Source organism: Quercus lobata, chromosome 12 (genome assembly GCF_001633185.2).
Source record: "Quercus lobata isolate SW786 chromosome 12, ValleyOak3.0 Primary Assembly, whole genome shotgun sequence".
Classification (NCBI taxonomy): domain Eukaryota; kingdom Viridiplantae; phylum Streptophyta; class Magnoliopsida; order Fagales; family Fagaceae; genus Quercus; species Quercus lobata.
The window spans coordinates 16,470,936-16,489,753 of record NC_044915.1 but is presented as its reverse complement, the minus strand read 5'-3'; the positions used below and the strand labels follow the sequence as shown (position 1 = coordinate 16,489,753).

The 18,818-nt window shown below is 33.6% G+C and overlaps 2 protein-coding genes across 6 annotated transcripts; one reads left to right on the top strand and one right to left on the bottom strand.

The window, feature by feature from the left end:
* The first annotated feature begins 1,318 nt into the window (after nucleotides 1-1,318).
* On the top strand, nucleotides 1,319-9,882 carry LOC115971502 (plastidic glucose transporter 4-like). 4 transcript variants are annotated; one of them, XM_031091463.1, is made up of 14 exons: nucleotides 1,319-1,674; nucleotides 1,993-2,257; nucleotides 3,207-3,321; nucleotides 3,583-3,650; nucleotides 3,942-4,074; nucleotides 4,158-4,257; nucleotides 4,344-4,456; nucleotides 7,419-7,512; nucleotides 7,660-7,813; nucleotides 8,096-8,242; nucleotides 8,340-8,413; nucleotides 8,693-8,781; nucleotides 8,904-9,018; nucleotides 9,382-9,882. In XM_031091463.1, exons 2-14 carry the CDS (start codon nucleotides 2,008-2,010, stop codon nucleotides 9,562-9,564), a joined length of 1,635 nt encoding a protein of 544 aa, XP_030947323.1. In that variant the 5' UTR covers nucleotides 1,319-1,674; nucleotides 1,993-2,007; the 3' UTR covers nucleotides 9,565-9,882. The 4 variants fall into 4 exon arrangements, with proteins under 4 accessions (XP_030947323.1, XP_030947324.1, XP_030947325.1 ...); XM_031091464.1 differs by having other exon boundaries at nucleotides 1,402-1,678; XM_031091465.1 differs by having other exon boundaries at nucleotides 1,402-1,697.
* Nucleotides 9,883-12,522: 2,640 nt separating this feature from the next.
* On the bottom strand, nucleotides 12,523-15,897 carry LOC115972012. Of its 2 annotated transcripts, none has more exons than XM_031092149.1 (4): nucleotides 15,667-15,897; nucleotides 13,502-13,562; nucleotides 13,215-13,413; nucleotides 12,523-12,799 (listed from the first exon to the last, which is right to left on the bottom strand). In XM_031092149.1, the coding sequence occupies exons 1-4, from the start codon at nucleotides 15,796-15,798 to the stop codon at nucleotides 12,757-12,759; spliced, it is 435 nt and encodes a 144-aa protein (XP_030948009.1). In that variant the 5' UTR covers nucleotides 15,799-15,897; the 3' UTR covers nucleotides 12,523-12,756. The 2 variants fall into 2 exon arrangements, with proteins under 2 accessions (XP_030948009.1, XP_030948010.1); XM_031092150.1 differs by having other exon boundaries at nucleotides 13,215-13,404.
* Nucleotides 15,898-18,818: the final 2,921 nt, after the last annotated feature.

Genomic DNA, 18,818 nt, shown 5'->3' with positions numbered 1-18,818 from the left:
TTAAAAAGGAAAAAGATGTACACAAGAAGTAAAAAAAAAAAAAAAAACCCTATTATATGTCCCACGTGCACCCACCCACATCATCTCATCTCCAACCCAACCCCAAATCTAATCCGCAATCCAACGTGTAACTTTGTAATTCATCATATTCATATTCATCCCTCGGCCGACAGATAGTAAAATTTACTTTATCTTTTTTTTTTTTTTTTACTTTCCATTCTCTAATTTAATTTAACCCCAAATTTATCACTCATACAGAAGTTTAACCCCAAATTTATCTCCCCCATTTCACCGTTCAAAAATCATTTCCAATTAACAAGGACAGAACAAAACAAAAGAAAACATATTTTATACATAGCTAAGTTGGCATAGATAAAACAAAAACTACAAACTGTTGGTTTAAATATATATATTTGAAAGCATCTTGGTTAATTAGAAAACAGAAAATTATTAGATACTTCCTAAATATAATAAAATTATGCTAATTTTTCTCACATTTATGGTCGACTTAATTACAAATTTGATGAGTAGACCCCGTTATGAATGTAAAAGGAGAAAGTATAATTCTCCATGCTCCTAAAGTATCTAATTATTTAAGAAACATGAGATAGGTTGAATTTATTGATATAGAATTCTCAAATAAAAATTTATTGATATAGATTTAAACAAAATATAGTAATTTTCTTTGAAATCAATTTGAAGGAAAATCTTCCCTCTAAGTATAAAAAAAATGATTTTTTACATGCGTTAATAATTTTAATTTTTAAATCATTTAAAAAGTAATTTAATAAAAATGTATATGGACTGTCATTTAAATTATTACTATTGTATAATGATTTTTTTTTCTTTTTAATTTATGTGTTTATATACAATTTTCTAAAATCTTACTTGTTTTCTTTAATGTTATGAACAAATATACTTTAACTACTTCTCGATAAATTAATAAATGTTCATAAAAATCTAAATATAATTTTTTTTTTTTTTTACAAAGGGTGATTTTTTAATTAACATAAGAAAATAATGTTTGACTTGTTTGAAAAAGTATTTTATAAGAAGATTTTTTTTATAAAAAAATACATGATTAAATTGAACAATTAAACATAATCGGTAATATTTTTTTGAAGGATAATATATATGCATGCATATTTTATAAAAGCCAGAAATTGAAAGTTAATTAACCTCAAGCATAATTGCTTTAAACTTAAATATCTTTTTATATAATTATTGTTTGCAAGTTGCAACCTTTTTGTTATAGCCTATAGGAATTATTTATTATTATTATTTGATAAAATGTTATAGGAATTATTGATAACAATTCTTATTTCGCATTATAAATTAATCTACAAAGTATTTTGAATTCAAAGACTAATAAGTAGAAAAATCGAACTTATCTTATACAGTTGTACCATCTATTTCAATTACAGTGAGCAAACTATAATTTACAAGGGAAAAAGAAAACAAAGAGAAGGAATCAAAGCATCAAAGAAATGGAATTGAATTCTCCACCAAATTCGTCATCCTAGGTCTCACTCTCACTCATTTCCACTTTGTTTAGCGGACTTTCCGAAGCCTCTATTTCCCACTAAAAAACCCCATAAAAACCAAAACAGAGCAGAGCAATCGGAACAGAGTAAGCTGAGAAAACACAGAGAAACCACCACAAACTAACAAAAAGCAAGTGAGACTGTCTGATCGCGGTTCTGTTTCTGTCACTGATAGTTGTATTCATTGCCACTTGTTTTGTAATTTTAAATTTGTAGAATGAATTAGATCTTCGAAAATAGTAGCATTGTTTTGCACATTTTGTACTTAATTTTGATCACTCTGTTTTTACATACCCTTTAATGCCATTGTGTTAAATTCTCCTTCTGAGATAAATATGTTTCTTAATTGATACGTTTTTTATGCTTGATATACTCAAACTTTTAATGGGTTTTTACTTAATTTTGACTTTATGGGTAATTGGATTTTTTTTACAAAAAAAATTTTCAGGTTAAAAGAAAAAAAATGCAGACGTCAACTTTTACAGTCAAAGGAGGTATAGGTTTTGGGGTCCAAAAGCGTACAAGGATTTTGAATGGTTTTGGGGAATCTAAAAAACCAAGTTTGGGATTGAGAATGACCGATAGGAGTGCTTGCTGTGGTCTACGCACCAGTTCGACGGCTATGGAGACTGAGCTCACTGGTGCAAGAGTGGGTGCTTATGGCATTTTCAGGTCCTCGGCCAAGCCCAGATCAGTCAAGGCTCAGGCTACTGGTTTGTTCATGAAATATCTTGATTGATTGGCTTTCTTTTCATTTTCAAAAATTGTATAGTTTTATTATGTCATAGTTTTTTTTTCCTTTAAATTTAGCAGAGTGATTACAGTTTTTTCTTTGATTTACTTCATTATTTGGCTACATGTTAAGGTTGTTTACTTCCTTTTGTTTTCTGGCCACATTCTCTACTTAGATCTTTGTGTGTGTGTGTGAGAGAGAGATGAAACTTCAAAGTACAAACCTTACAAAGTTAAACTTCATATTACCTTGTAATGGTAAGGTTTCGATTTATTTGCCCGAAATTGGGGACTTTAAATGGGAATTGAAGAACCCACTTCGGAGTCCAGTCCATTCCAACATTGCCAGTGGATTTAGTTGGATTTTCTTTCTGTGAATTGAAGAATCCATTCAAAGGCCAAGCTTAATAATGCTCTTATTATTAAGTAAATCGCTTTTCTCAATGAACTATATTTACCTGACAGCATGTCTTGTTGAAATCCGGATGGTCCTGTGTGGCCTTACATTTTATTATGGCAGTGATTGGCTAATAATTCATTTCTCTGTTTTGAAATTTTTGAAGAACAAATGCACTTCTTCCTTGTACCTTGCTGGTTCTATTTCACCACTATCCCCTGGATCCGTCATTCTTTGTATGCTTTATAAACTTAGCAATCCCGTTCTGGTGCTATCCCAAGGACACACAATCTGAGAACATAATATGCTGGCTTGTACTTGTGTTATGATCAGCTCTGACCATTTCTTTTCATTTTGGTGTTTTAACATGGGATTTATGGGGCATGGTTCTTTTAAACTGTCTATATATGATATATCACAAAAGTGCCTTCCATGCATGTAGTAGTTTAAACATTTAACCATGGTCAATGATACTCTTAGAATATTGATTAGTTTCTATTTTCTTACAAGTACCATATGAAATTATGTTGCAGATGGTGATCTTGAGAATGCTCCTTTCACTGTGCCTCAGGGCAAATCTTCTGGGACTGTTTTGCCATACGTTGGTGTTGCTTGTTTGGGAGCCATTTTGTTTGGTTACCATCTCGGGTATGGTTTAGTTTACTTTGCAAACTGCATGCCCTATTAGAGCTTGTTTGGATTTTTTAATTCAACATCAATTTCCTACTCTCCCACCAGTGTGCAAAATAAAGTTCTCTAATTCTCCACTCTTGAGGAATAGAGCAGCAGAATATATATGCAAGTCCTGCATCAAATTGGACATTTTTTTCTGTCCTGAAATGTCTTGTTATGTAACATATCCATGTTCTGAGGCTATAATGGTTTTGGACTCTGCTTTGGCTGCTGCAGGGTGGTAAATGGTGCTCTTGAGTACCTCGCCAAGGATCTTGGGATTGCAGAAAACACTGTATTACAAGGCAAGTGCAGTAATTTTTTTTTCTTTCTTTTTTCCTGTTTTCCGTAAATTAGTATGTTGTTATATATAACAACACATATGTTTAGCAAATTTGATAACGTAAGGGATGTTGTCTTATATCATGTTTGCCATCATTTTTTGCAAACGAGATAAAGAAAGTTGCATATTGAAAAGCTTCAGTTAGGATATTAATTGCTTCATATTTTGTTCTTTTTAAAGTTTCAGATTATTTTTCTTTTTTCTTCTATGATATTCATGCTGATACTTATCCATAATGTAACACTTTGAGCAGGATGGGTTGTTAGTGCACTTCTCGCTGGTGCCACTGTTGGTTCATTTACTGGTGGAGCATTGGCAGACAAGTTCGGTAGAACAAGGAGTTTTCAATTAGATGCCATCCCACTGACAATTGGAGCATTTCTTTGGTCTGTCATCTCTTGCTGTAGACAGGTTTGTGATATTGTGAAATATGTGCTGGACACTAATGCTTTGTCTTATATATTTTCAGTGTCACAGCCCAGAGTGTACAGACTATGATAATAGGCCGCTTACTTGCTGGCATAGGAATTGGTGTCACATCTGCGATTGTACCACTTTACATATCTGAGGTAGTATTATGTAGTTATTATAGGCATTGTGTGATCATGTGTATTTTTTTGAGGATAATATCTTTCAACACCCTTTAAAAATGCAGATCTCACCAACTGAAATTCGTGGTACACTTGGATCTGTGAACCAGCTATTTATATGCATTGGGATTCTTGCAGCTTTGGTGGCTGGATTACCTTTGGCAGGAAACCCTCTATGGTATTTTTTTTAATTGAATTTTTCCTTGTTAGTCATTTACTTTCTGTTATTTATAAATAACCGAAAGAAAGTGTATTATCATTTGGCTAAAACTGCTAGATAATAGTTAAATGATTGTTAGTAATATCTATCAAAAGTGTGGCCACTATGGTACCTAACATTAGGAGGGAGAGAGAGGGTATCCTTTTCAACTACCTTTGGTCTCCTGAGGCCATGCACATATTCATCCAAGGATGTGTGACACGTCCTTTCTTAGTTGAGACGTTCAAGACCCATAGCTATGAGCGTATGATGCCTAGGAACCCTACTTTGTTCTCAGTCTGTACATATTCATTTTTCCTTTTGGCTTTCCTTTTTTACTTTAAACCTTGTATTTTTAGCCTCTATCTTGTGCTTCAGTTTTCAGATACTACCAAACCATGCCTTCTTTTACTTTTCAAAGTATCCTAAGTTTAATCTAAAGAAGTGATGGGAAAAAAAGTGTTTCTGTTTTCTTATGTGTAATTTTCAATGTTGCAATTTCATGTTTCATGTGCAAGGCCCATGTGCAGCATCCATTGTAGATTAGTCTTAGATGATTTTGCAAGTCACCTTGTAAGGACTCCGGGACTAAAAGACATTTTAGTTTAAGAGCAATGGGGTGAAATCATTAATTTCCACAGAACTTCAGCAGATTATTATTATTATTATTATTATTATTATTATTTTGGTTAAAAAGATTAAATATTTCTAGGGGCTTTTTACCATACTATGCTTGGTCATAGGCTTTTTACCATCTTTGTGAGTCCTGTGTGTTTTCTTAGTTTTCATGTAGGTCTTTTGGGGGATTTTTTGGGTACTTTCTGAGTTTGAAATTTTAATACACCTTATCCTAATAAAAGGAAGAATGGAATGAATGTGCTATTATATTTATAATTGGATGAATTTAGAATTTAATTAATGGAATATTAAGTGTTTTAATCTTTTAAAGGCCTGTTCTTCTTCTTCTCTTTCTTCCTTCTATACTTGCACCGTTTCTGGGTTATTATTCACAACCCTGTAACTACCACTTGAACCTGCATTTTCTTGCCACTTTGCAGCCCAAATGCTTGCTTCTTAAACTTCAAACTTAATGTTCAATTTGTGATGTAAATTATACAATGTCTGCATTAATTAGCTTTATACATCAAGGTTGTAATAAACTTAAAATTAGATAGTCCTGGTCATTTAAACTAGGCATCACACATATAAACATATGTCCTGATCTTATGTGATAATATATTTGTGAAAGTAGAGTAGGCCACCTGGAGAGTCATGGAACTCCTTAGGTGTGCTGTTTGGGGTGCTCGCCTAATGAGCTTGATACTCTTCTCTCCTAATCACTTCATGGCAAGAGAAAGGTTTGGAAACCAAAGACTTAACAAGGCTGCTTGCAACAATGGTTAAGTTTGATAAGAAATTTCTTTCATGTAATGAATCAAATACCTACTTTTATACATTCACCTTTTGTGGAGGGGTTAAATTGAATGCTTATAAGTTCTCCATTTTTAAATCTTAAGAAGGAAAAGAAAGGGTCAGATCATGTTCAAGACTTATTATTAGAGGTTAGATTGAACGCTTCTTGGGTCATAACTGTTAAATTTTGTAGAGGGAAAAGATATTCAGAATCTTGTTTCCAGACTTATTTTTATGATCATGCATCCATTACACCAGTGAAACTGCATGTGTACTTATACAGAACAGAAGAATTTATCAGAAAGGGGGTCTTCAAGACTTGAACCAATAACTTAGAGTTGATAACGTGTTTGACATCCATCAAACCTAAAAGCATTTTGATAGGATTCGAAGCCGAGAATATGTTTCAAGTTCTCAAACTAACATTATCTAGTACTATGAAGCGATTTACTCCTAAAAAATTGATAAATGCTCCCAGCCCTAAAATATATGGGATTTTGCAATTAGCACACATTTTAACCCAAATAAAAAGTACCAATCTTCTGAAAATTCCCTTCGGTGGGTTCAAGTTTAAGGGTAATATTGGAAGTTAAATGGAGAAATATTTTTGTTTTGGAAATTCCAATATGTTTTGGGAGTTCAGACTTTAGACAACTCAAAAAGGAAAGCACCTCATCTATTTTGGGATAGAGGGATGTTGCTTTGGAATTTCTTAAATGTTAAGCTTCAAACACATAACATACTATACATGAACTAATCTATACCCACTCCATGTCACAGAACTCTATAATATTAATACCTACACCCAAAGACTCACACACGTGCACACTCACACAAAAAAAAAAGGAAATTTTTTAGTTCCAATCAGTTTGGAGCTATCTTCCTCCAGCCTACTATGTGGTGATTGAAGATACCATCCATGTGTAGTTTTAGTCACATGACTTTTTTAATGAGTCATGTGATTTGTTTAAATAATACGCATGGATAGTTTTATAAATTATCATGTAGTGGGTTGGAGGAAATAGCTCCAACTCTGGAGCTAAACTTTGTCCAAAAAATTATAATTTTGTAAGAACTGTCTTATTAGCACCCATTCAGACTTCAGCTGATTCCACCCTTGTCTGGTTTGTTTGTCAAATTTGTCCTAGTTAAGCTCATTCTCCATAACTTTGCTCCAGCCTTAATGCACTATTGAAATATTTACTCAATTCAACTAAGCCTTAATCCTAGCCCATTGGAGAATTCACTAAACTGTATCTTTTAAAGTCCTGTTTACATAATTCTCATGTTGGCTTTCTGCTTGGAACACTACTTCTTTGTCATAGATTCTTCACTCGTTCAAACAAATGTTTCTTTGTTATATTCACTACTGGTGAGACAGAATGGTACAAAGCAGTTGCTAAGAGCTTCACTCTTGTTGTCCATGTATGGATATATAAGAATTTTACAGTCTGATCTTTTTGATATGAATGTTTCTGTTTTCATGATCTCATTCTGTCATTATTTTCTTTTTTGATTGTTTTATCAGGTGGAGGACAATGTTTGGTATTGCAATTTTACCTTCTATTTTATTGGCATTAGGAATGGCAGTTTCTCCAGAAAGTCCTCGGTGGCTTTTTCAGGTTTTCTTGCATGACTGTGGAGTCACTTCTTATTGAAATTTTTATATATACAATCTAACATGTTCTCCTTTAAATGTTAATGTAACATATATTCTTGGGTTATTTGTTTAATAATAAAGATGCTTAGTTAAACATATATATTTGCAGCAAGGAAAAATTGCTGAAGCTGAAAAGTCTATAAGAACTCTATTTGGAAAGGAAAGAGTTGCTGAGGTTATGCATGATTTAACAACAGCAACTCAAGGTTCTACAGAACCTGAAGCAGGATGGTTTGATCTGTTTAGTAGCCGCTATTGGAAAGGTATACCAGAGGCAACTTTGTTACTTAGTTTCTTTCTGGCTAACTACTTCACTGATAATATATCTTAGGGTTTATATATTCAAATGATACATTTTTCTTTGTTTATGGCCAGTTATTTTGTTCATAAGCAAGTTTGATAAGAGAGATTAAAACAATACCGTTAAAGTCCATGCCTTAGTGTTGCCACTCATCTTCTTACTACTTTTTGTAGTTAATGTAATAATTCTCTCTGATGCAGCATGGTAAAGCATGTATATCCCTGACATATATGTCTTGCTGCAGTTGTTAGTGTAGGTGCAGCACTTTTCTTGTTCCAACAATTGGCTGGGATAAATGCTGTGGTATATTATTCTACCTCTGTGTTTCGGAGTGCTGGGATTGCCTCTGATGTTGCAGCAAGTGCTCTTGTTGGGACGGCAAATGTCTTTGGTTAGTTTTCTGTCAACTTTCTCTATGGAGCCAGTAAAATTTAATCTCACATTGTGCATATTATGTTCTATTTGACTGATGCTTGATATTCTTGCAGGCACAGCTGTTGCATCCTCCTTGATGGATAGGCAGGGAAGGAAAAGTCTTCTCATCACAAGCTTTTGTGGAATGGTAGTGTTATTTGTGTCAAGTAGATAAAATGTGAATCTTCTGATACCTTATTACCTTCCTATCATAATCAAGCACATAGTTTGTGATCTTGGAATCTGCCCTCTGCAGTTGCTTTCTAGTTCTTACTGCACATAATTATTGTTTTTGTATCAACGATTACTTTCTACCATAAACCAATTATCTTTATATCACTAAGTGCTCCTATTTGTGCACATAGTTCATTCAAAGTTTCAGATGATTTTATAATTGATAACTCTCTCTTTCTATCTGCTTGTCAAGGCTGCTTCAATGTTGTTGCTTTCTCTGTCCTTTACTTGGAAGGTCCTGACGCCATACTCTGGCACTCTTGCTGTTCTTGGGACTGTTCTGTAAGTCATAACTTTTTGGGTATTTGCTTAGCTACTAAAGCTTTACGATCTGGTGTCATTTCCATTTCTGTTTAACATTGGCCTATGAAATCTGAACTTGGACTTCCGTTCTCCTTACACAGCTATGTATTGTCCTTTTCACTTGGTGCGGGTCCTGTGCCTGCCCTTCTTCTACCAGAGATATTTGCCTCTAGAATCAGAGCAAAAGCAGTTGCTTTGTCATTAGGCATGCATTGGGTAAGTCAAATGCATGTTTACATATTCAATTTGTGCACTTAATTACTGCCTGTGGGCTGTAGCATGCTTCAATTTCTATCAGAAATCAGAAGATGCTAACTGCAAACAAGATCATCATTTATCTTGTCTAATAGCATTTCAAAGTTAATAATTGTGTTCATATGTCTTTGCCTACACATGATATGAGTGTGCTAGAACAGAATAGCCTTTTCTGTCATGTGGCCTTCTAAATGAAGAAAAAGATAGTATGCTATGCTAAGTTATGTAGTTATTAGATTGGCTAACTTTGTTGCCTATATTGTAGTCTTTTGTATATTTACCTCTCCTTAGATTATGAATTCTATGGTTTTTCAATCCCATCAGATTTCCAACTTCGTCATTGGCCTTTATTTCCTGAGTGTTGTGACCAAGTTTGGAATCAGCTCAGTGTATTTGGGATTTGCAACTGTCTGTCTTCTTGCTGTCCTGTACATAGCTGCTAATGTTGTGGAAACAAAGGGGAGATCTTTGGAGGAAATAGAGCGTGCTCTCAACCCTGCGATTTGATGAGGATATCTTTCTAAAGTGCATGTTATCACAATCTCACTGCAACTCTTGGATTTTGACCTTGGGCCGGGTGCTCTGGCTCTCCTTTTCCAGGACAGTATTGCATTATCTGCTGGGACTCAAAACCAACTTGTCTATTACCCCAAATTTCACAATCTTATGTTTATTGCTCCACATTTTGCTATATTGAGTTCCTTAATTGTGACAACATTTTAGAATCAGGTTACTGAGGCTATGTGATATAAAATAAGAATGTATTTTGTCACTTGATTATTGAGGCTATGTGATATAAAATAAGAATGTATTTTGTCACTTGATTATTGAATTTTTAGATTAAGGGTATGTTTGGATATCGCTTATTTTGCTGAAATTGAAAATTTATTGCTGAAAATACTATAGATAAAGGTAAAAATTAGTTGAAATAGTACAGTGGGGTTTATGAATAGTAGCAAAAATAAACTGAATAATAAAATAATTTTAATTTTTCATCTCAATCCAAACGCACACTAAATAACATGAATGCAGGACATTACTTGGAAAAGTGGCATTTTATTGATCTCTTTGTCAAAAGCTTCCAGCTAGCCCTTGCAATATGACAAATACGGAATACCTAATGCTAATGTTCTGCTTGATGTTGATCATCACCATAGTAGGCGAAAAGCAAAGAAAGGGGGAAAAAAAATTTTGCACCAATTTTAATATAAGGTATGGAGTGTGAGTAGGATATGTGCATGGAGGAAAGAAGGGAGCATATGTTTTATTATCTGTCGCAAGTTTCTTGTCAGGGAACTTGACCCCAAAGCTGAAATGGTCTTGAGCCTAATTTTAGACTTAGACCTGGTGGCAGTTCATTAATAAACTTTGGTAGTTGTGACGATTATTATTTGTATTCTAAAACTCTACAAGCCACATGCAAGAGTGAGATCTTCGTCAAAGATGAAGAGTATTTAAAATTTTCCCATGTGATTGTTCATGAAACAAGCATATGAAACTTTTATGACTATCAATATATTTTTTGGATGTTTCCATGCGGCTAATTTAATAACTTCATGAATTATCATATAAGCTGTCAAAAAGCGAAAAAGGGTACTGCTTCCCAATTCGGAATCTTGATTTTTGGAGAATGGAACTATGGAAGTAAGATGCCATCGGTGTCTCATAAAGGTCACACATCAAGTCAGAATATTTTTTTTTTGATAATCAAGTCAGAATAATTTACTTGCACTAGATGTGAAAGAAATAAACTAATACGTTAGACATGAAGCACAAGCGTACCATACATCATATTTTCATTCTTGTACCTCCATAATTTTAGTGTTTGACTGTTTTCTATTTGTTCGTGCACTTCCATAAGTTTGTGCCTTCAGAAGATTAACAAGAATGCAAACAAAATTAGAGTCGTGTGTTGAATTTTAGGTGGGGAGTTGGCAAACCATTGAACCTTGCTTCAAGATTGGCTTAATTATATAGTTGGGAAAAGTAAATTTGAACCCTGGATATCTTTATAAGAAACACCATAAGGTGCCAATCAATTGAACCACAACTTACAAGATTTTTGGCTAAAATTGGCTTAATATAGGTTGGGAAGAAGTCAGGATTTCAATTAAGAGGGCCAAAATGTAAACCTAAAAAAATTTCACAAAAATTTAAACTCATCTATTGAATTGAATTGTGTGTAGTGTGTCATATGAGTGTGACATTTTTAATTTTATAATCTAATTACTAAGTATGTCACTAACTATACCACTACCTAAATCTACTTAAGAGAGTATATTATGTACTGTCATTATGATATTCTAAACTAAAAGACAAAAATATCACGGCTTTATTGATTGTACAACAAGAGTAAACTTACTACACACTATACTCAACTTTAATACAAAAACTATTAAAAAAAAACTTGAGAGAGAGAGAGAGAGAGAGAATACCACTAAGCAGATTGGGTGTCTAAACAAAGACTATGATATAGAATCGCAGATGAGTATACTACAAGCTACAGTTTTCTAATTGGCCTCTCTAACATATAGTGAAGTTATGGTCAGGGCAATTCAATGTGATGATGATGATGGCAACGTAACTTGGTTTGTGTAATTGAGACCAAATGGGGAAGTGATTGTCTCTTTATACAATTGGATCTCATATAATTCAGGGATATATTTAAATTAATAGAAGATCTATTATCCATATGATAAAAAGGATTTTTCTAAAGGCTTTTTTGTTGTTATTTGGGCTAATTTTTTGGTTTTAAAGGGTCTAAGATTAATGTTTTTTAATGGATATGAATCTTAAAAAATCCACCAATTAGATTATATATATATATATATTTTATACAATTATATATTTTCTTGTATACTCTACATGTTTGCAAAATTTCTTAATGATCAAAGACTAATAACTATGTCATCTATCAAATATTTCAATTTCAAGTTTTTGTATTTTAAAATTATACATAAAAAAGAATTGAGTTTCTAAATCGAATGAAGAATCCAATTAACATAAAATTTGACATGTGTATTAAAAATATAAAAAACATATAGCGTACAACATACTCAAATACGCATATTTCTCAAATACGCATATTTAGGAGAGAATAACATGCTGTTCAATTTGATGCCTTTGTTGCATATGGAGAGATGATATCGACTTTATCAAATTTGTACTGCAGAAAAAAGTTTACATGGAAATATATAGATTTCTTGGAATTATCCCACAAAATTTGTTATCCTTGTAGACCATAATCTATGGCAAAACATGAATTTCTCACTCCTCAATAAACAAGAACTAAATGGATCTCATTGAAGCTTCTGAAAAGAGAGGAAGAGGGGGGCGGGGGATTGGAACAGAAAATATACGAAAAAGTAATTGAAATCAAGACGTATAACAAAGTGATAAAAATAAAACTTGTGAAATTGCAATCTCTATTCTTTCTGGTACCTACTATATATAAAAGAGTTACTTAGATACAGCAGCAATCAGAGAGGGTGATACTCCTGATGATAAAAGTAGTAATATCAGCCAGGTTGGTGTTCTCTCAACATGCAAGCATAGAGCTGCACTCCCACCCCCCACCCCCCACCCCCAAAACAAATCATCTGCAGTAAGATCAGAGGAAGGCTTCTTTAACTCAAGAGACCAACTAGAGAGAGTCCTGGAAACAACTAAGAGAGCTCCATTTCACTTCCATGGCAATGTCTACATGTTAGCTTTCCTTTCCCACCTTTCCTTTGTGTCAAGCCTGCCAACAAAATAGCACAGAAGAAGATTTTAAGGGAAAGGGAAAAAAAAAAAAAAAAAAGAGAACAAAACAGAAGACCTTATGGTGCAACATTAACATCACCGACGAAGGGTCCATTTAGGAACAACTTATTTAGTTGAAACTGAAAACTTTTTGCTGAAAGTATGTTAAAGTATGCTTGTTCCTTAAAAAAAAATTTGAAAATGTGAAAAAGGCGGGGGAAAAAATGAGATTTTAAAAAGCTGTACATAAAAGCTAAAAAAAAGCTAAAAGCTGCCAAACACACTCTAAATAGTATCACGCAGGAAAACATTTGGCTATAAAGCTGCAATCTTCCAATCAAGTTATTAGTGCCTGAGAAAGACAATCAAGCATGATTACCCACAAACACACTATGTGCTAAGGGTTAACATACCCCCAATGTAGCTTCTGGTGCTTCTTTGATGCAAAAGGAGCAGCTACATTGCTCTGCCTTACGAAGGAACTGTTTTTGTTAATGTGGCTTTCAGAGTTGGAAATACTTGACTCTTCAATTGCTATAGTTGAATCTTCAACCACAGAGTCATGGACATTGAGGTCTTTGCTATGTGATCTGTCACTTCCAACTGCAGTCCCTGCAGCAATTTTGGACAAGATTACAGAGAACTCCCTTGTGGAGAAAACAATAATAGAAATAATAATTGAATGAAACCGACAAGTAACCTCTTGATTTCTTCTTAATCTTTGATTTTGACTTTATTTGCAAGCGCCTCATGTGCAATTCCTGTCATATACAAGAAATTATGTTTTTGTAAGTAATTGTTGGGGTGGAAAATTGACCATAAATCTTATAAGAAAATGCCCAAACATCCCTGCAGACATCACGTTCCACTTCCACAATACACATTTTAAAAACTCATATGAATGTTGTTCTCATTCTGGCCTTATATTTGCTGGACTTTTCTTCTTTATATAAGAAATAAATTTTATAAAAATATAAATAAATAAATAAATTCAAAGCTATGCATCTTCTTCAACCAATCAAAGTGCGATTATCCCTCTCCAAGCATATAGTCCACATCAGAACCAAAGGGGCAGTTTTCCAGGGAATGCATCTCTTTCTTGTCTCCAAAACTCCATTACATCCTTTTTAGTAAATCTAACATATGATGATTTGAACCCAAAACAGGGCAAAAGGTAGAACCAATGTTGTATAGCAACTGAACAAAAGACCAAAACCTAGGAGGAGCCCTTATGTGCCATTGCCCTCCACAGGAAATTCTACCTGCACTCACTCGTCAAGACTCAGATTCTGAATGAACACCAAGCCAGGGAAGCAACCATCTTGGGTTACTTATTATCACACACACAGAGAGACCATTTTATATCAGTAAATATAATATATGTCTCCAAGTAACCATTTGTATGAAATCTTACTTCTCTAATTTAAATTTATTATTTGCCTATATATTATAAAATTTCCCCATGATGTCACCTAGGATTTCTTCTGCAGACAAAACCACAAAATCGTAAAGAACTCAGCAAGGAAAAGAATGATATTTTATGTGCTGTAGTTTTTTTTCCAACTAATAATAATAATAATTATTTTTTATATATATATATATATATATTTGGTAGTTAACACAACCCTTTCCTATGGTCCATTTGACCATGCAATTTCTTTGTCACTCACTAATTTCACAGTGTCATTTGCATTTAATTACAGTAGCTCATCACTAGACGAGAAACCTATCAAATTTTAATTAAATGACCCTAACTCTGAAGAAATGCATTGGCATATAAGTGTTTAATTGTCATCTTGAAGATACTCTAGAACACTAAGCCCACCATTTAAGACCTAGTTTCTCATAATTCCCATTGGTTAATACTCATCACAACATCAACAATTAAATCAACTTGGGCAAATAGTACAACAATCGTTGCCAAATATGATCAAAGAGTTACCCAACAACCAAAATCAGTGAATTAAAAAGGAATGTCTGAATGCACATTAGTAATACAAAGCATTAGAATGCTAATTACTCATAATTTACAATATTGCTCTGAGCTAATGAGCTATAGCTCAAATGAAACCCCTCCCCTTGTAAGTGCAGGGCGGAGGATAAGTTCTTGGGTTCATAGCCCACCAGGTGATTGTGTAAGTTACTAACATTAATAAATAAATAAATGTTACAATATTTCTGAGTAAAACAAATGTGAAGTCATATTTCACCTAAAATGCTCAAATAAAACAGCAAAAAAAAGTTGAATACTATTTTGGTCCCTACATTTTGGGTCAGTGATAATTTGATCCCACATTTTGGGGGCAGTTAATTTGGTCATTATTTTTTTCAACTTACAGTCAACTTGCAATCAATTTCTGTTAGTGAGTTGACGGAAGGGACCAAATTGATTGTAAGTTGAAAATAACATGGACCAAATGATAGTGACCCCGAAATGGAATTTTCACCCAAAAAAAAAAAAAAAATGGCTGCACCTCATAAACACATACAACAAATGAACCCATGAAATGTTGTATCATCTAACCTCAATCACCATCAAATTCATCAAGGACACAAGCAGTGCAGTTAGCGTAACTCCTAAACTCACAGACCCCCATTACAACAATTGACAATCCCAAAGCATTAAAATACATTGTTACACAAAATCGCTATTATTTGTTTAACATATATAATTTTCACATACCGAAAGGTAGGTATCTGATCATATAAAAAAGTACCCACATGATAAAAATTGAAGAAGATCACAAAATGGGTTCCTATATATCTCCATTAACGTTAAATTTTGGCTATGAAAAATTGTAAAAGATATAAACCTTTTTTAAGAGATATAAAATGGGATTGATAGAGAGGTAGTGGAAAAAGTACTTGGAACTTGGAAAGCTGGGCTTGAGTTATGCCTCGTTTGGGCTTGAAATTGGGTTGAAGAGATGGGGTTGAAGCTATTGCTGCTTCCCTTCTGTCGTCTTCTAATTCCTGCTGCTCTTCTTTCTTCTCCATCACACCACCGCCTGTTTCTTCGTGTTTCCTTCTTTCTGTGGAAAGAAAAAGATCGTGTCCTGGAAAACGGGTATGGGTGGATCGGATTCAAGTTCGACCCAGTCGAATTGAGAGATATATTAATAGTAGGCTAAAATGGCACCATCTAAATTTGACATTCTATCCAATTTCATTAAATATTTGTCATTAAAAAATTATTTTTCTCACATGAAATTTTTTTTATTATAAAATCAATAAAAATATTTTATGTGAAAATTTGTGTTCAATTTTTTAATTGCATACAGAAAATTTTTTAATAGAATCAGGTGAAAATCCTAAATTGAATAAATTTTATAATACAATTAGGTTGGAAAAATCTCTGACCCCTTATGTAGCAATTTATAAAATCATTCATGTGTATTATAGATGTAAAGAAGTCTATTGAGTCCTTGACTCGTTAGATAGGTTATTTGGTCAAGTGATTAAAAGTACACATGGATGGATATTTGAGATGTCAAGTAATTAATGAGTCGAAGAAATTTGTCTTCAAACCGGTTTGGATGTAAACTATGTCTAAGGCTGTCCACCGAAACTTGGAACCAGACCCACCTAACATAACTATCTAGACCGACTCGAAAATTGGCCAACTCAATGCCAGTGACGATTGGCGGGGGTCTTTGCCTCTAGCAATCGAGACCTGCAAGTCAGTTGGCGAGTCTTCTCATGAAAACCCGATTCCAATCGACCCGACAAATCTATACACCAGAATTTTGCATTTTTCCACCAGTATGAGCGATTCTTTAGTCATTTTTGTCAGATCTATTGAGATCTGACCATATCTCGTAGGGATCTCACTAGATCTAGGCATATTTTGGCCAATTTTGGTGAGTTTTAGCCAGATCCTTCTTCCCTAACTCCTCTTACCAGTTGGTGGTGGGTCTTGTTCTTGGAGACTTGAAGTGGTTTGATTGGTTGTGAGTTGGACACAAGTTTGACCCGAACCAACCTGTGGACAGCCCTAACTATGTCTAGATGAGAATCGCTCGATATGTTGGACATAATTTGGCTTCAAATATGGTTGGAGCTATCTTTTTCAACCCATTACGTGGCAAATTATAAGACTATTCATATGTTTTATTCAGACAAGTCATATTACTCATTAAAAAAGTCATGTGACTAAAACTACATATGAATGACCTCTTCAATTATCAAATATTAGATTGGAGTAAGATAACTTCAATCATGTTTGGAGCAAAAATTTTTCGCATTAAGTTAATGGATAATATCATCATTATTATTTTAATCTATATTTGACAAATAATGTAAATAGAATTTACATCAACAACATAGAAAAAATAATATAAATTTTGTATACAAACATACATTGAAAATGAGCCAATAAAAAAATTAAGTTTATAATTTTATTATAAAGAAAATATATTGGGCCGATTCGGGTATTGATTCAAGTCGGAAACCTATCAAACTATAATAGGGTGCTATTTATATTACACATAACTTATAATTTCATTTGACACACCCAATTCAATGTTCTAATTTTCTTTTCCTTAATTAATATTTTGACCTAAGAAATAAATAAAACCAAATAAATAGGTTTGAGCTTCATTGGACATATTATTTTTAAGACAAAAAATAGGTAAAGGACTAACAAAAGTTGAATATATCAAACATTCTGTGATAGTGAATTTCTGGTTCACCACCACTCTAAGTATCTTCTTCTTCCAAAGCTTCTTGGGTACCAACATCTCCACCTTGCTCATCCAAGCTTTTGTTCCCTTTGGTCATTCACTTATATAGAAAAGAAATTTCTAGTTCAAGATTGATGATGAACAAAATTGTTGGTGATTCCATCATACACAATTATAGTGATTAGAGGTACCCAAAGAACAAAAGTGAAAAACCTATAGAGACTATTGGTGGGGTGCCAACCAAAGACTCTCTGAAGATTAAGTCAGTGATTGAATGAATTTCAATAACTCCAAAAAGTGTGAAAGTTAGGAAATTATACGTACCTTGGAGAAGATAAGGCTTAGAGTTTATATATTGATATAAAGCTGACAAAGATCCCGTATATATAGGCTCTTCCCTTATAGGAAGTATATGGAGTTAATACTCCGAGATCTTCGAGCTTAACTTTCCATTTTCGGAGGATACGAATACGTGAAAGGATCTTTGGGCGTGGTGTGCAAGTTCTTTCCATATGGAGATACTTAAGTGGATAACATGCAAGAGTTTGGTAACCAAGTGTAAAGGACCATTCGTCAGGTCCTACTCGTTCATTACCAATTTGTTGAGGACAAATTTTTCACACGATATGGCTTCATTTCATAGGTAACCCGCACCACGTCAACACTATTATAGATTTTGGAAAAATCTCTTTTAAAGCCCAAAAGAGTCCATATTCAAAATGATGCCGAAGCCCATGGTCCAAAACTTATGGCGATATAATCTCATCAAAGCCCATAGTTCGAGCTCAAGGCACAACATCTCATTTTCAGCTCATGATCCAAGCTCATGAGTCTCATCGGGAGAATTTTGGGAGTCGTGGTTTTGAGGGCCAAGAAGTATGTTCAATAAAGCTCCAGTGGTTCAAAATTGATAAAGGAAAGCATGTTGCTTGGCATGTCTTCCCCAATTCCCTTAACTCTGACGGGTCAGTGGGCAATAGGTAACATTTGGGTAACCCTCTCATATCACATAACACTTAAAATGATAAAACTCCCCATGCCCTTTATATAAAAATTAATTTTTATCATATAATATAAGTTTAAAAATGTAATTATAGTATTTCATAAAAATTATATTATTATTTTCATTTAAATCAATTCCAAGCACATGGCTAAATATATATTAATATTTCATATCTAGCATTAAATGCTCTCCTTACTCTCTAAGATTTGGTTAAAATACAAAAAAACCATAATTACATCTCTAAAACTTCGTCAAATATCAACAACTAATTTATTACTTACCAAAATTATATATGGATTGAACATATAATTTTCCAAAAGAGGAAACTTAGC

Coding starts and splice junctions, on each gene's coding strand:
- LOC115971502 (XM_031091463.1), top strand. CDS start 2,008: ATGCAGACGTCAACTTTTACAGTCAAAGGAGGTATAGGTTTTGGGGTC. Junction 2,258..3,206: donor AGTCAAGGCTCAGGCTACTG/GTTTGTTCATGA, acceptor ATTATGTTGCAG/ATGGTGATCTTGAGAATGCT. Junction 7,814..8,095: donor TAGTAGCCGCTATTGGAAAG/GTATACCAGAGG, acceptor GTCTTGCTGCAG/TTGTTAGTGTAGGTGCAGCA.
- LOC115972012 (XM_031092149.1), bottom strand. CDS start 15,798: ATGGAGAAGAAAGAAGAGCAGCAGGAATTAGAAGACGACAGAAGGGAA. Junction 13,414..13,501: donor GATTAAGAAGAAATCAAGAG/GTTACTTGTCGG, acceptor AAATTGCTGCAG/GGACTGCAGTTGGAAGTGAC. Junction 12,800..13,214: donor CACCAGAAGCTACATTGGGG/GTATGTTAACCC, acceptor TTTTGTTGGCAG/GCTTGACACAAAGGAAAGGT.